General features: G+C 50.9%; 2 protein-coding genes, 1 long non-coding RNA gene and 1 other non-coding gene across 5 annotated transcripts; 2 read left to right on the top strand and 2 right to left on the bottom strand.

Moving 5' to 3' along the window:
- Window positions 1-774: 774 nt before the first annotated feature.
- LOC140617581 (uncharacterized) lies at window positions 775-2,019 on the top strand. The gene is made up of 2 exons (XR_012017775.1): window positions 775-953; window positions 1,793-2,019. It is a non-coding gene; the product is annotated as an uncharacterized lncRNA (long non-coding RNA).
- A 992-nt stretch (window positions 2,020-3,011) lies between these two features.
- PHB2 (prohibitin 2) lies at window positions 3,012-7,714 on the bottom strand. 2 transcript variants are annotated; one of them, XM_072799232.1, is made up of 9 exons: window positions 7,386-7,714; window positions 7,141-7,225; window positions 6,754-6,833; window positions 5,718-5,902; window positions 5,150-5,279; window positions 4,948-5,051; window positions 4,456-4,533; window positions 4,017-4,093; window positions 3,012-3,365 (listed from the first exon to the last, which is right to left on the bottom strand). In XM_072799232.1, the coding sequence occupies exons 1-9, from the start codon at window positions 7,510-7,512 to the stop codon at window positions 3,338-3,340; spliced, it is 894 nt and encodes a 297-aa protein (XP_072655333.1). In that variant the 5' UTR covers window positions 7,513-7,714; the 3' UTR covers window positions 3,012-3,337. The 2 variants fall into 2 exon arrangements, with proteins under 2 accessions (XP_072655333.1, XP_072655334.1); XM_072799233.1 differs by having other exon boundaries at window positions 3,012-3,543; window positions 7,386-7,697.
- LOC140617743 (small nucleolar RNA U89) lies at window positions 4,615-4,879 on the bottom strand. Its single transcript, XR_012017922.1, has one exon. It is a non-coding gene; the product is annotated as a small nucleolar RNA U89 (small nucleolar RNA).
- A 154-nt stretch (window positions 7,715-7,868) lies between the features above and the next one.
- EMG1 (EMG1 N1-specific pseudouridine methyltransferase) lies at window positions 7,869-14,340 on the top strand. Its single transcript, XM_072799242.1, has 6 exons — window positions 7,869-8,069; window positions 12,689-12,790; window positions 12,887-13,028; window positions 13,439-13,497; window positions 13,590-13,739; window positions 14,065-14,340. Exons 1-6 carry the CDS (start codon window positions 7,902-7,904, stop codon window positions 14,176-14,178), a joined length of 735 nt encoding a protein of 244 aa, XP_072655343.1. The 5' UTR covers window positions 7,869-7,901; the 3' UTR covers window positions 14,179-14,340.
- The last annotated feature ends 44 nt before the right edge of the window (window positions 14,341-14,384 follow it).

The raw sequence follows: 14,384 nt of genomic DNA, 5'->3' as shown, positions 1-14,384 counted from the left end.
CCTCCGGGGGTGAGTGGGTGGGGCATCGCCTGTGGGCCTCAAGGTTCCTCTCCCCGCAATGCCTAGGGCTGCACAAAAGAAAGGCAGGTCCCACCCCTCTAGCCTCCCTAGGGCTAACTGCCCGTGGGCTGGGACCTAGACCCAGCTCACTGAGGTGGGTCCAGGAGCGGCTCTGCCCTGAAAGGGTGCGTGGTGCCCCCACCCCCACGGGACGGGGTGGGGGTCGCTTCTCCCCATGGGGCCAGTGCAAAGGCTGCAGGGGAGCTGCTCAGTACTTTAATGGTCAGAGTCAGTGCTGGTGTTTCTGGCCAGCTCTGGCCTCCCGGAGGGGTGGGCTCCCCAACATGAGGGCTGAGGACAGGGAGGCAGCCCCCTCTGGGACCTGCCTGCCCTACAACAGGCAGAGCTGCCCAGCACAAGCTTGGGGGGACCCCAACCCGTGCCGAGCCGACCCCTCACTGACCTCAGGGCTCTCTGGTCATGGGCAGGGTAGGAGACCTCAGAGAAAGGGACTAGCAGGGCAGGAGTAGCTGTGGGGAGAGACCAAGGAGGAAGGCACAGGAGCCCAAGACCAGTCCCTCTCTTTTCCCAAAGGAGATCAGGCTCCCGAGTATAGGCCCAGGTGGCAGAGGAGGCTGATCGGAGAGAAGAGACCTGTGGGAAAGGGTAGGAAGGCCTAGTGAGGCGGCCAGGCCTCAGAGGAGGTGCCTACGGCGGCCCGGGAGGGAAGGGGTTAAGGCAGTGGGGGGGCAGCCTATGGCAGGAGGACACACCTGTGCGCAGGGGCGGCGGGCGGGGCCCAGGTGAGGAGCCTGCGCTGCCAGGCAGGCGGAGGAGGAAGGAGGAAGAGTGGAGGCCCAGGCAGGCGGGCTCTAGGCCTTTGGATCCTGGGCCTCGACTCCCCTTCCTCTCCTCGGCACTCACTCCTTGGGGGGCAGGCGGCCCAGTGACAGGTAAAGGCCTCTGGGAGCTGGTTTCTGGGGCTGAGCTGGGGACCTCGGAGTGGGGCTCAGGGCTGATGGATGTGTGGGGGCCAGGCAGGCCCTGCGGGCGGCGGGGAAGGGGCTCCAAGGCGGAGAGCGGTGGGCAGGGGGCTGCGGAAGACCTGCCCGGGGCGCAGTGGATCCTCAGCTCAGGGTGGGGCTGGCGCGGGCTCCAGGCTCACCCGGAAGTGTCCCCAGGGACTGGGTGGTGGGGGGATGGGAACCAGGGTTCCGCAGCCTCTCCACAAGGAGCCCGGGCGGAGGACTGCCTGACCTGGACGTGGGCAGGCTGGGTGGGGGCCCCCGTCTTACCCAGCAGTGTTTGGGTGCTGGTTGGGAGTCTCTAATACTGCCGGGTAATGATGGAGGCCCCTGCCCCTGTGTCAGCGACATCTATCGCCTTGGGGCCCCGGGCCCCACTGCTGGCTGTGATCCCCTCTCCCGAACCTCCCCCCACACCGTGGACGCCTCTTCATCTTGAGTGAAGGGTGCTGCCAAAGAGGTGGCTCTCGGTTGGCTGGCTGCCCACTGAAGGGACACAATGGCCCCGAGCCCCTCCCCCAACCCGGTGTGATTTGTCACCTGGTGGATCCAGAACCCACAGCCGACCTTGAGCTTGGGATTGGCTACATCCTCTCAAGAGGCCTCACCTGGCCTGCGGCCAGGGTCCCTGTAGCAACTGGTCAGCTCTGGCCTGGAGCTGCACGTCCGCCGGCTCTGGGTCCATCTTCCAGTACAGTGTTGGATGGTCTAGTCACGAAGCTCCTAACACTGTCTGGTAAAGATGGCCCCCGGGCCGGTTCCCTCAGCAGTGACCTTCAGGGCGCCCTGAAGACCATGGAGGCCTCCTGATGAATCACCTCTGACCTTTAGCCCCTGGATGGGGGTATAAATCACTAGAAAAGGGGAACAATGGGGAGGAGACAAAATGGCTGCCCCCGGAGCCGCAGCAGGATTTGGAAACACACTTGTTCGCCAGGTACTTCCATTCTCTTCCCGCCTCGGGAAGGTGAAAGAAATAAAGTGTGGATCGGAACTGGTGGTGGATTGATTCAGGTCACTTGACGCGTCTTTTGTCTAATTGCTGACTTCATCTCAGGCTCCCAGCCCCTGAGTGGGGCTTCCAGATCTGCTTCCTCTCCGACTCTTTTATGATACTTACCTGCAGAGCAGGGGAACATTAATCTACTTTTCTTCGACGATCTGAGGCATGGAAGATGAATCCAGTCCCTGACCCTCTAGGGCTCATCTCCTCTCCCTACCCTGTACCTCTGTAATTCCCATACTTTTGCCCCCAGGGCTAATGGTTCCAAATGTTCCTTGTCTCCCCATAAAGACAAGGGATGGGACATGGGGGCTGTGGCAATTCATTTCTCTGGTGCTTGAGATGCTGAGGGCTGCCTTGGGAAGGATATGAGGCAGCTGTGTAGGGACTGAAAGGGTACCTGCTGTGGGGGGTGCAGAGCTGCGGGCGTGAAGAGCTACCTCTGTAGGTAAAACCCTGTCCCACAAACGGCTTCTCACACGCGGTGACTGAGATTGAGCGTGGGTAGCTCACAGCAAGGAACATGATCCACTGGGCTTTTGAACACAAAGTCCCTCGACAGGCACAACTGGTTTCCCCCACAGCTACATGGAACCTTGTTACCAAGGAAGCAGCTCGTGTTGGGGTCATCAGATTTTTTTGGTCTAGCTCAGCAAAGCCACAGCTGCTCCAACCTTAAAAAGGAAACGTTGGTGAATAAATGTTGGTGATGTACAAGTGGAGGGTGGAGTGAAAAGTGCAGCTGGGCCGCACGGAAGACCTGTTGCTTCCAGCGAAAGTCCTGTTTTGGATTTTATTCCACTGGGCCTCGAGGGTGAGCCGCAGTCCCGCAGGCCCGGGCCCTTAACTCCTGAACTGCCCGGGTCGGAATCTCTACGCCCCCTGCTGGCAGACACGGACCCAGCAGGGCGTGATGTGAACCTGCGCAACCTGCGCATGCGTGCCTCCCCTCACCCAGATGAGACACTTGTCGCAGACTTCCGTTTAAGTAATAAAAATTTATTGAGAATTCCTGGGATGGTGGTTATTGCCTCCCGACCTGGAGGGAGGAACCAACACTGTAGGAAATCACTCAGAAATCACACTGTCCCCAACACCTCTGGCCAACACAGGGAGGAGCAAAATCATTCCCCAGGGGGGAAACGGGTCAGGCTTTGTTCATCCAAGGGCTGGGAGGAAAGATGCAGGAAGGGGCCATCACATGATACTGGGGGTGGGACAGGGGTGTATGCTGGACCTCAAGCTGGCTCCTCAAACACCAGGGAAGAAACATCAACTTCTCTGGGAGTCGGATTCCTGGTCACGAGGCTCACTTCTTACTCTTGATGAGGCTGTCACTGTGCAAATGGGAAAGACACACATTAAAAGAACTAACCTGAGAGGCAGAACCCCGCAGGCAGAGTGAGGGGACAACCCCTGTGATGAGGTCAGAATGGGGATGCAGGGAGTGGGGGGGAAAGAGGCAGGGACTGCAGACCCCAAAGGAACAAGGGTGCGCCAACAACTCACCTGCCCCTGTGGATACCAGATCAACAGGCAAATGGGAAACACAGGAAGAGAAGAGAAATGCATGAGTGATTAGAAAGTTTCAGGTCCCACCCACTCTAAACCCTCCTTGGACAAATGGTTGAAGCCAGGAGTCTCACTCCAAGGAGGAGGAGGCTGGTTCCCTTGGCCACTGCGACTTCTCACATCTCCTTTCTAGCATCCTTCCATGCCCTCGAGCAGCAATTTTAGGGCCTCCCAGTACGCAATATTATCTTTTACTACTTTTTGGTTAGGATGAAACCTCACAAATCCAGTGCTTTTTATATGAATAATCCTATTTGAGCTCGTAAAACCAATCTTAGAGAAAAATCAAGTTAGAGATGGTCAACCACCCACTTTTCTAACTTTGTTTCAGAAAAATGGTGTCTTTCAGCAACCAGAAATGGCACCTTTTCAGGTCCCGTGCTCTGACACTCCACTGTGTAGGTCATGTGTCTTACCGGGTAAAACTTTCATCCTGTAGGTTCAAGACGAGGTTGTCAGCAGTGAGATAGATACGGTTCTGTGATGTAGCGATCTAGAGGCAGGAAATAAAAAACAGATGCTAGTATTCACACCTGGACGCCTACCTTGCAATTCAATAACCACTGATGGAATACACGTGGGTTAGCAACAGGGCTGTGGCAATCAGTGAAGAAGGCATGGTGTCTGCCCTCAGACAAAGATCCAGAGCAGCGAGCAACTATGATGTATTAGCACCGAACAGAAGCATAAAAAGGCCAAGGAGCCCACAGAAATAATGTTTAATGGAGGAAGTGTGCTGGAAAAGCCCTGTTTGAGTAGAAACCCCAACAAGGAATTTAATCTTCTCATTTCAACGTGCTTTCACTTAAAACAATTCCAGACTCATGGCTGCCTTGCGGGGAACGTTGGGCTCACCGTCTTAGAGATGTTCTGGGCTGCCCGGATCTTGCGCAGTTTGATATAGCCAGGGTTCTTGCTCAGGGCTTCTCCAAGGTGAGCAGGTTGGGTTAAGGGTTCACACAAGGCCTGGCCGCAACCCTTGGCTGTGCTTACTACTCTAGCCCCTCTCTGGGCTGTCAGATCTAAGGTTGCGCTCAGATAGCTCGTGCCCAGTCCCATATTGGTCCCCACCTGTAGGCCCCCATGCAGGCGGCTGCCAGGAACTGGAGGCAGCAGCAGAAGTGGAGACAAGGCCGGCATTGCTATGGATCTGCCTTATAGTGAGGAGCCAGGCCTCGGGCACCCCACTAAGATTTCAGATCCCATTCAAAACCCCCAACCCCAGGGAGCCAAGGGCCAGAAAGCACAGAGTCGCATTCGCCTTAGTGTCATCAGCCGGCCCAGGAGGGAGAAGGGGGAAGCCAGTGCTCCAGGGGCTGGGCAGAGAGTTCTCCAGCGGAAGGATATCATTCTGGCGGCCTCAGCCTCACCCTCGGCCTGCACAATCTTCTGCCGTTGCTCCTGCTTTGCTTTTTCTACCAAAAACTGGGCTCGCTGGGCCTCCTGCTGGGCTGTGGTGGGGAGAGTCAGAAAGTCACAGATGTGAGGTGTCTGGGACCCCACCTCTCATGTTCTCAGAAACCCTGGCCGCATCCCTCTCGGAACTCACCCACTTGTTTGGCTTCCACAGCAGCTGTGTATTCTCGGCTAAAGCTCAGCTCTGTGATGGCCACGTCATCCAGGATGAGGCTGAAGTCTTTGGCCCTCTCCGTCAGCTCCCGTCGGATCAACAAGGATACCTGGGGGTCAGGGAGGGGTGGACTGAAGGGACTGGAGAACTGGAAGGGAGGAGTATTGCTGTGATCATCTGAATACCAGATCTCCTGAAAATGGCAGATACAACTAACCCTTTCTTGGTTCCTCAACTAGAACATGATTTGGAAAGGACTTGGTCCAATCTTTCCAGCATGTCACAGTGACGCCTAACCTTCTGCTCTCCCCTGTATGTGTGTACCTCTAGACCTTGCTAGTGTTTTCTCCCATGCTTCCTAAGGCTGAACGCCCTTGAATACTGGTCCTGACTCTCCTTGTTTCCCCACAGTGGCTGTTAGTCCAGTTTTAAGGTGAAAAGGAAACCAGAGTCATGAGCCTTTCCTAACAAGCTGTCCTTCCTAATACCCACTGCTCCAGGCCGAGACGGGAAGGTGTGAAGCTATGTAGACGATGACAGGTCAGACCTGGGCCCTCTGGGTGATCAGCTGCGAGGCATTGAACTTGGCCACCACGCTTTTCAGCACCTCGTTGACAATGGACGGCAGCACTCGCTCCTCGTAGTCCAGCCCTAGGCGCTGATACATACTGGGAAGCTCCATAGCATTGGGTCGAGATAGCACTCGCAGGGAGATGTTCACCATCTGCAGGTCTGAGAGATCAGCAGGGGCTGGTCAGGGCACTGGGGGCCTCATCTGGCCTTTTAGCCAAGCACCTTGCCCCAAGCATTTTCTCCTCCACATGCCTCTCTCTACACCCAGTGCGGTGCTGTGAAGGGTGACAGGCCAGATGTTCCTCTCCCACTGTAAAGTCTTGCCTATCCACCAGCTCTCCACCAGTAAAGCTGACCTCTCATTTTGCTTCTGCACTGTGTTCAACTTCTACCATAGATTTGTCAAGCTTCATCATAATCATTTGCCTTTTTTACCAGACTGTATGGACTTGAGAACAAAGATTGTGTTTTATGAATCTTTTATTCCCAGGGCCTAGGATTCAGGGAATGCTAAGCCATCACACTAAAAACAGTACTAAGCAGTACATTACAGGTGAATTACTTGAATTACTGTGTAAGAGAAAGGAGTCCAGAGCATCTCAAAGACACAGCTTCTATGTATGGTCTAGAAGGGAACACGTGCACCAGAGAAAAGTGGGGCCAAGTTTCCCCAAGACAGGGGAAGCTAGTGGACAGAATCAGTCAAGCAGTTAAAACAAGGCTTCACAATAAGGCCTTGATCTACGCAGTGAATAAGACAAAGGACAATCTGCTCTTGCTGAATTTACATTAGCAGGAAGATTCACTTGATAGATATGGATGAACACAGTGTGTCCAGAATGTACTGCTTTAACCTCAGAGGCAGGTACTTTTGATCACAGCTCTTTTGCAAATGTAGAAACCAAGGCCCAAGAGATGTGACCTCTCCTCTTCCCCTAGGATCTCCTGCCAGGCTCCCCTGCTTACTTCATGTGGCCACCTGCCAGGGACTTCCAAGTGCCCAGACCTACCTTTGGAGCCTGTGGGGGAGGAAATTTTTCGCGGTCTGGCCCGAATGTCATAGATGATGGGGTACTGGAACCAGGGGATCCTGCAGGGGAGGGTGCAGGGACAGGTATTAGGAGCCCGCAGTCTCACGAGGTTGCCGGTTTTTCCTCACCACGTGTTTGCTGGCCTGCTCCACCTCTCAATGACCAAGGGCAAGGAGAAATTCTCTTCTCCCTCTGGAGAACACTTTTTGTGCTGCAGGAGTTTTGGGCAGCACCTACTGTCCAGGACACGGGGTGGGGAAGTAAGAGGGCAGCGCTGAATCAAGCCTTTGAAGTCCTCCCGCAGCCACTGGTGGGTTGGCTTTCAAGGGTGAAGGGTCAGGGTCAGTCCGCTCTGCCCGCCATTACCTGAAGTGAAGGCCCTCGGCCAGTATGGTGTCCTGCTGCACGCCACCGATCCGATTAAAGAAAATGGCTCTGTGCCCGCCTTCCACTGTGGGGAGAGGGGTGGGGGTCAGGCCCAAACTTGCGGAGTATGTACTCGCCTCCGGTGGCGCAGGGAGAGGGGCTGGGTCTGCGCGGGGCCCCGGCGGGACCGGGCAGGGGGTCTGCGGGGAGCCGCAGGGTCCGGAGAGCGGGCAGAGGTTGCTCACCGGTGAACACCGACTCGCGGACGCCGTACGCCACCGCGCCGGCCCCCAGCAGCAGCTTCAGCGCCGTGCCCATGCCCCGCGGCCCGGAGGGCAGCCGTCCCGCTAAGTCCTTCAGGTTCTGGGCCATGTCGGATCCTGAGGCCGGCGGCACCAGACGTCAGAAGCGGGCGCCGGCCCACCCCGACCCCACTCCAGTTTAGAGATCGCACCCTTCCCACGAGGGTCCGGGGCCCGCGGAGCTCGCGGGAGAAAGGGCACCGGAAGTGCGCTCCCTTCTAAACCCTCCCCAGCGTCCACGGCGGGCCCGAACCTCGCGCACAGGAATTACGCACTCGGGAGTTCCCGCCCCTTTCTGGAACTCTGCCCTTCCAGAGAGGCTTCAGTAGCGCCAGACTGCTAGCAGCTGACATTGCCAGGTGCCCACTTTCAAAATGGCAGCCGGAAGGAAATTTGAGAGTAGGGCTAGCGCGAGGTTTAATCTAAGGCGCTTCGCACAATTTCCGGTCTGGTTGCAAGATGGCTGCGCCCAGTGGCGGATTCCAACCTCGTGAGCGGCGTGGTGGGGAGCCAGAAGAGGGCTGGGATGCTGTGGTTCCCAAGCGGCCCCGACTTGGGGCGGGAAACAAGATCGGAGGGCGAAGGCTCATTGTGGTGTTGGAAGGGGCCAGTCTGGAGACGGTCAAGGTAGCTTGGGACGAGGAAGTGGAGAAATACTAGATGGATAGGATGGGACCCCGAGAGATGAGACGATGGAGAGGCAGAGAGGGGAAACGATCTTTTGGAGGAAAAGTGGCCTAGTAGGCTCTTGATTTAACATCCTAGGTTGGCGTCACTCGTTTTTTTCTGCTCTTTTCATTTTTAAGATTTTAATTTATTCGAGAGAGAGAGAGAGAGAAGCAGAGAGGCAAAGATACAGGCAAAGGAAGAAGCAATTTCCTCGCAGGGAGCCCCATGAGGGACTCGATCCGCGGACCCGGGACTACGCCCTGAGCGGAAGGCAGACATCCAACCGCTGTGCCACCCAGGAGTCCCTTCTGTCCTTGAATCCCACTGCAGCTGTCACGTCCTGACCACCAATTGATTTACTGGGATTCTGCGATAGAGAGGCATCTGAGGGGAGGGGAGGCATGTCCATGGCGTTATCCCATAGTCTAAACCAAGATTTTGAGCAAAGGAGAAAGGTAGTTACTGTAGCTCAGCCTCATTATCCGTCAGGACTTTGTGTTTTAATTCGTTAACCTGCGTTTGTTGTCGGCTTCCTTTATGTTACTATCCACTTCGAAACACTGGATCAGATTATCCTTTGATACTTTTACAAGTTATTTTTAAACATCATTCGGCTGTTTTCCCGAATAAATCCAGCAAATTCCTATCTTAAAACTGCGATGTTCACAGTCTCTCTCTCTCTAGTAGACCTAGAAGAAATAGCCCTAGTTTATAAGTCATACTTGGGTTTTATCTTGGCTTTTATACTTATTTTATTTTTTTTAAATTTTTAAAGTTTATTTATGATAGTCACACACAGAGAGAGACAGAGGCAGAGACACAAGCAGAGGGAGAAGCAGGCTCCATGTACCGGGAGCCCGACGTGGGACTCGATCCCGGGTCTCCAGGATTGCGCCCTGGGCCAAAGGCAGGCGCCAAACCGCTGCGCCACCCAGGGATCCCTATACTTATTTTAAATGATCTTGATTGAGAAAACAAGTTTGCAGTTTGTATAGTGGGGGTTAATACTTTGAAAGTGCTTTGAAATTATTTTGATAGTAATATAGTGTGATTCTTTTCCATTTCAGCTTCCTCAACCAGTTACTCTATTAAGCTATTAAAAAGGGACTAGAAAGCCCCTTTTCATTTTTTTTAAAAAGTAATTTATATTTCTAACTTAATTATAGGATCTGATAGTCATCCTTCACTTAATCACTTGCTGTCTTTCCAGTCTGTTAATTCTGAATGTCAGGTAACCACTTTGCTTCTTCATATAGTCCATGGGGATTATAGTACCTATCATACTGGGTTGTTGAGGGGATGAAAGGAGGTGATCAGTAAAGGGTTCAGAATAACATCTGTCACTTGGAATGATTACTGTTGATTATAGGTTCCTTATTTTTTTTTTTTAATTTATTTATGATAGTCACAGAGAGAGAGAGAGAGAGGCAGAGGCATAGGCAGAGGGAGAAGCAGGCTCCATGCACCGGGAGCCTGACGTGGGATTCGATCCTGGATCTCCAGGATCGCGCCCTGGGCCAAAGGCAGGCGCCAAACCGCTGCGCCACCCAGGGATCCCGATTATAGGTTCCTTATTAAATTGAAATGGGGGCACCTGGGTGGCTTAGGTCATGATCTCAGGGTTGTGAGACCAAGCCCCATATCTGGCTCCACACCGAGCGTGGAGCCTGTTTAAGATTCTCTCTCCCTCTGCCCCAAACCCTTCCACACCCCACTCATACAGTCTATAAAAAAAAAAATTGAAAACGTCATGGTCGGGCAGCCCCAGTGGCCCAGCGGTTTAGCGTCGCCTTCAGCCCTGGGGTGTGATCCTGGAGACCTGGGATCGAGTCCCATGTCAGGCTCCCTGCATGGAGCCTGCTTCTCCCTCTGCCTGTGTCTCTGCCTCTCTCTCTCTCTCTGTGTCTGTCATGAATAAATAAAATCTTTAAAAAAAAAAGAAAAAGAAAACGTCATGGCCAAATTAAAATTCTTAGAGCATGGTGGAAGGATTTAGGTCACATTGTCATTAATGGTACTCCAGGGATGACTGAATTCATAGCTGGCGGCAGTCTATACTGTTTTCTCTTACCTGCCTTTGCTGGCGTCTCTTGTTCTGCTAGCCTCACAGAGCCTTCTCTCTCCCATTTATTCCTTATATTCCAGCCTCATTGGCTTTTGTTCAGCTCTTTTGGAAGCACTATGTTCTCTGATATCTTAAGACCATTACACATAGTGTTCTCTGAGTCTCCTTTACTCCTCTCTTTGATTCATTAATTCCTACTTAATGTTCATTCATTTAATAATTACTGAATCTGTTATTGCTCTTCATTCTTTAATTAATTAGTTTAAATATCTCCTCATAGAAGTGACTCTCTTCCTGGTGTAAACCAGGCCTTCCTGTTCATCCTTTAATGAACCATCTACTTTTCTTTCAAAATGTTTATCACAATTTGGTTGTAGTTTCAGGTGCTTGTTTACCATTTGTCGCTCCACTAGAAGGCTCCATGAAGGCAGAGAATAAAGTTTTATAAGTTCTTATATCTCCAATACCTGTTACAGAAAATGAATACACATAGTATTCATTCTCTGATTAGTTAATAGTTTTCAAGCTTATTAACACAAACCACAATGAAAAAATTATGTCATGAGCAAGTACACACATGCAACAATAAGATACCAAAAATTTCATAAATCACTAACTACCATTACTACATGTAAAGTATTCAGTTTTCTACTCTATTTCGTTAAAAGAACAAAAGCCCTAGTTATAACTTACTAATGAATAGAAACTAGATGTTCTATTCAAGAGATTCTTTTTCTTTGATAATAGTCTCATGGAGGTGGTTCTTGGTCCTTTGTTTTTTCCCTGTGCTTACTCTCTGACATGCTTGTCATTTCACTTAGTTTCAAAATCTACATGCCTCTGCCCCCAAACTTTGTGGAGTTCTAGATCTCAAGCTGTTGCCAGACATGCAAATGTTCTGATTCATAGAAACATAGCCTTTCAAACCTTGTATTAATATTTAATGGTATGTTTTTAAGACTTTTTACTGATCATTTTAATGCTCCTTATGAGTCCAGATTGCAATTTGCAATTATTTCTTTTTTTTTTTTAAATTTTTTTAAATTTTTATTTATTTATGATAGTCACAGAGAGAGAGAGACAGGCGCAGAGACACAGGCAGAGGGAGAAGCAGGCTCCATGCACCGGGAGCCTGACGTGGGATTCGATCCCGGGTCTCCAGGATCGCGCCCTGGGCCAAAGGCAGGCGCCAAACCGCTGCACCACCCAGGGATCCCTGCAATTATTTCTTTTAGCTGCTGTAGATGTATTGGGCCAGATCTTTAGTATCGCACTTCTGGCTAGTGTGTTTTCTTTTCTTTACTTTTTTTTTTTTTTTTTAAGTTTTTATTTATGAGAGAGAGAGAGAGGCAGACACAGGCAGAGGGAGAAGCAGGCTCCATGCAGGGAGCCCCACGTGGGACTCGATCCGGTGTCTCCAGAATCACGCCCTGGGCTGAAGGTGGCGCTAAACTGCTGAGCCACCCGGGCTGCCCTATCTAGTGTCTTTTCAAGTACAGAGTTGCCAGGATAATATTCCTCACTCAATTCATGTCCCTGTTACTCTAGGATTATTTCTGGCTTTATGCTTGATACTTGAGGAACTTGCAGTTTACAAGGCAGTTTGCATCTATCAAGAACCACCTGGGTTTGGGTTGCTTCTAATCTTGGCTATTGTAAATTAACGCTGTAATTAAAATACAGGGTTGCATAGGTCTTTTTAAATTAATATTTTTTTCTTTGGGTAAATACTGGTAGTGGAACTCCTGGGTTGTATGGTATTTATATTTTTAAGTGTTTGAGGAACTTCCATTGTTTTCCACAGTGGTTTGGTAAATTGGTTGTCCACCAACTTACATTCCCACCAACAGTGCACCACTTTTCTCCACATCATCAGCATTTAGTTTTTGTCTTTGATACTAGCCATTCTGGCTGGTGAGTCATATCTCATTGTGGTTCTGATTTGCATTTCCCTGATTAGTGACGTTGAGCATCTTTTCTTGTGTCTGTTGGCCATCTATCTGTGGGTTTTTCTCAGAAAAATGTCCATTCAGGTCCTCTGCCTATTTTTTAAGCAGACTGTTTGTTTTTTGGGTGCTGAGTTATGCATGTGTTTTGGATATTAAGCCCTTATTGGATGTCATTTGCATATCTTTATATATTTTGGATATGTCATTTGCAAATACTTGCTCCCATTCATGAGGTTGCCTTTTTGTTTTTTGGTTTCCTTTGCCTTGCAGGAGTTTAGATCATGTGAAATCTATAAACAGGCTGTGTCCTCCTTTCCTTTTCTAAGATCAGTTATGGTGGAAAGGGAGAAAGGGTCAGCGGCCACACAGTAACTCCCTGAAGGGCTTGATGGGTCCCACCCCCCCAGTTCCTAATGAGAAGATCTAGAGAAGACTTGAGAATTTGACTAACAAGTTTCCAGATGATGATTATGATGATGATGCTGGTCTGGGGACCACACTTTGAGAACCACTAATTGAGATAAAGGGTTATGTTGCTCTCTGTCATGTTCTCTTTTCTTAAGGTAGGGAAAACGTATGAGCTACTAAACTGTGACAAGCACAAGTCTGTGTTGTTGAAGAATGGACGGGACCCTGGGGAAGTGAGACCGGACATAGCTCACCAGGTAACTCCAGGGACAGAACTTACAACCCCCTGAGCCTTTGAGCAGAAGACCAGGCAGCAGTGTGCTGAACTGTGCCATGGTTTCTGCCTCCCTCAGAGTTTACTGATGCTCATGGACAGTCCCCTGAACCGAGCTGGCTTGCTACAGGTCTATATCCACACACAGAAGAATGTGCTGATTGAAGTGAACCCCCAGACTCGAATTCCCAGAACCTTTGACCGTTTCTGTGGCCTCATGGGTGAGATCATTAGGACTAAAGTTCAGAATGAACTTGGTAGTAGAGAAGAAGGGAGGAAGAGGACAAGGGTTAAATGAAACATGAACTTCCTGAGTGGGGGGAGTGGGGAACATGTTTGATACCAGAACAAAGGCTCTTCATTGTCTTTCCAGGGGCATGGGTAAGACTTGCATGGCTTCCTGGCTGAGTGAAGAAGGGAGAGGGACTCCCTTTGTCATCCACCTAGTCATATGCTCAACAATTTGCTTGCTCGTAACATTTTAGGACCAAGTGTGGATGTAAAGGACACATAGAGCCCACCTGAACTACCTGAACTATGGATTTTCCTGGTTAGATTTCTGGGCAGAAGAAATAGGGTCTCCACCTAGCTCTGAACTCTCTTCTCTCTCCCCCTTGACCTCCCCACCCAGTTCAGCTTTTACACAAGCTGAGTGTTCGAGCAGCTGATGGCCCCCAAAAACTCCTGAAGGTGAGGTATAGGCACCTACTGGTTGGCTGGCGGTAGGGTTCTGAGATCATTTCTGGGGCTGATCTCCCCCCCCTCCCCCCTTCTTTCTTCAGGTAATTAAGAATCCAGTGTCAGATCACTTTCCGGTTGGATGTATGAAGATTGGCACATCTTTTTCCATCCCAGTCGTTAGTGATGTACGAGAATTGGTGCCCAGCAGCGACCCTATTGTTTTTGTGGTGGGGGCTTTTGCCCATGGCCAGGTAAGGTCTGGGTTCAACTCTTGGGTTCTTCATGGAGCAGAGGCTTAGTATACCATACTCAGAACAGCTGGCATTTTGATGACCTTGGGAAATAGAGGGTGAGAACACAGCTGGAAGACAAATGGGGCCTTTACATCCTGCCCCAGGCTGTATCTTTTGAGGGCTGCCGGCATGTATGTGACAGGGAAAGTCAGGACCTTCTTCATCCTCTGTACAAATTTGATGTTCAACAGTTCTGTGACATACTAGCTCAACTGTGTTTTTCTTGTCCCAAAGAACGGCCGAACTTGTCACAGTCAGCAGACACAACTCTTTCTCTCTTTAGGTCAGTGTGGAATATACAGAGAAGATGGTGTCCATCAGCAACTACCCCCTTTCTGCAGCCCTCACCTGCGCAAAACTCACCACAGCCTTTGAAGAAGTCTGGGGGGTCATCTGACAGTAGTGTCTTGTTCTGGGACAGAGATTGGCCATGGCATCCCTCGACCCCGCTTTCAGCTCACTGCTTGGAGGGGACCTTCCTGCACCCAGACTGGGGGGCTCGGGGAGGCGAGGCTGTATATTTGCTGCTGGTTCATCGTATAAATACTGTTCTTATAAACCCGGTTGTTTGCAAGAATTTCTAAAATTAGCAGTATCTAATGG

Source organism: Canis lupus, chromosome 25 (assembly GCF_048164855.1).
Source record: "Canis lupus baileyi chromosome 25, mCanLup2.hap1, whole genome shotgun sequence".
In the NCBI taxonomy this organism is placed as follows: Eukaryota; Metazoa; Chordata; class Mammalia; order Carnivora; family Canidae; genus Canis; species Canis lupus.
Note: the sequence above shows the minus strand (reverse complement) of the source record. Positions and strands in the feature narration are given on the sequence as shown.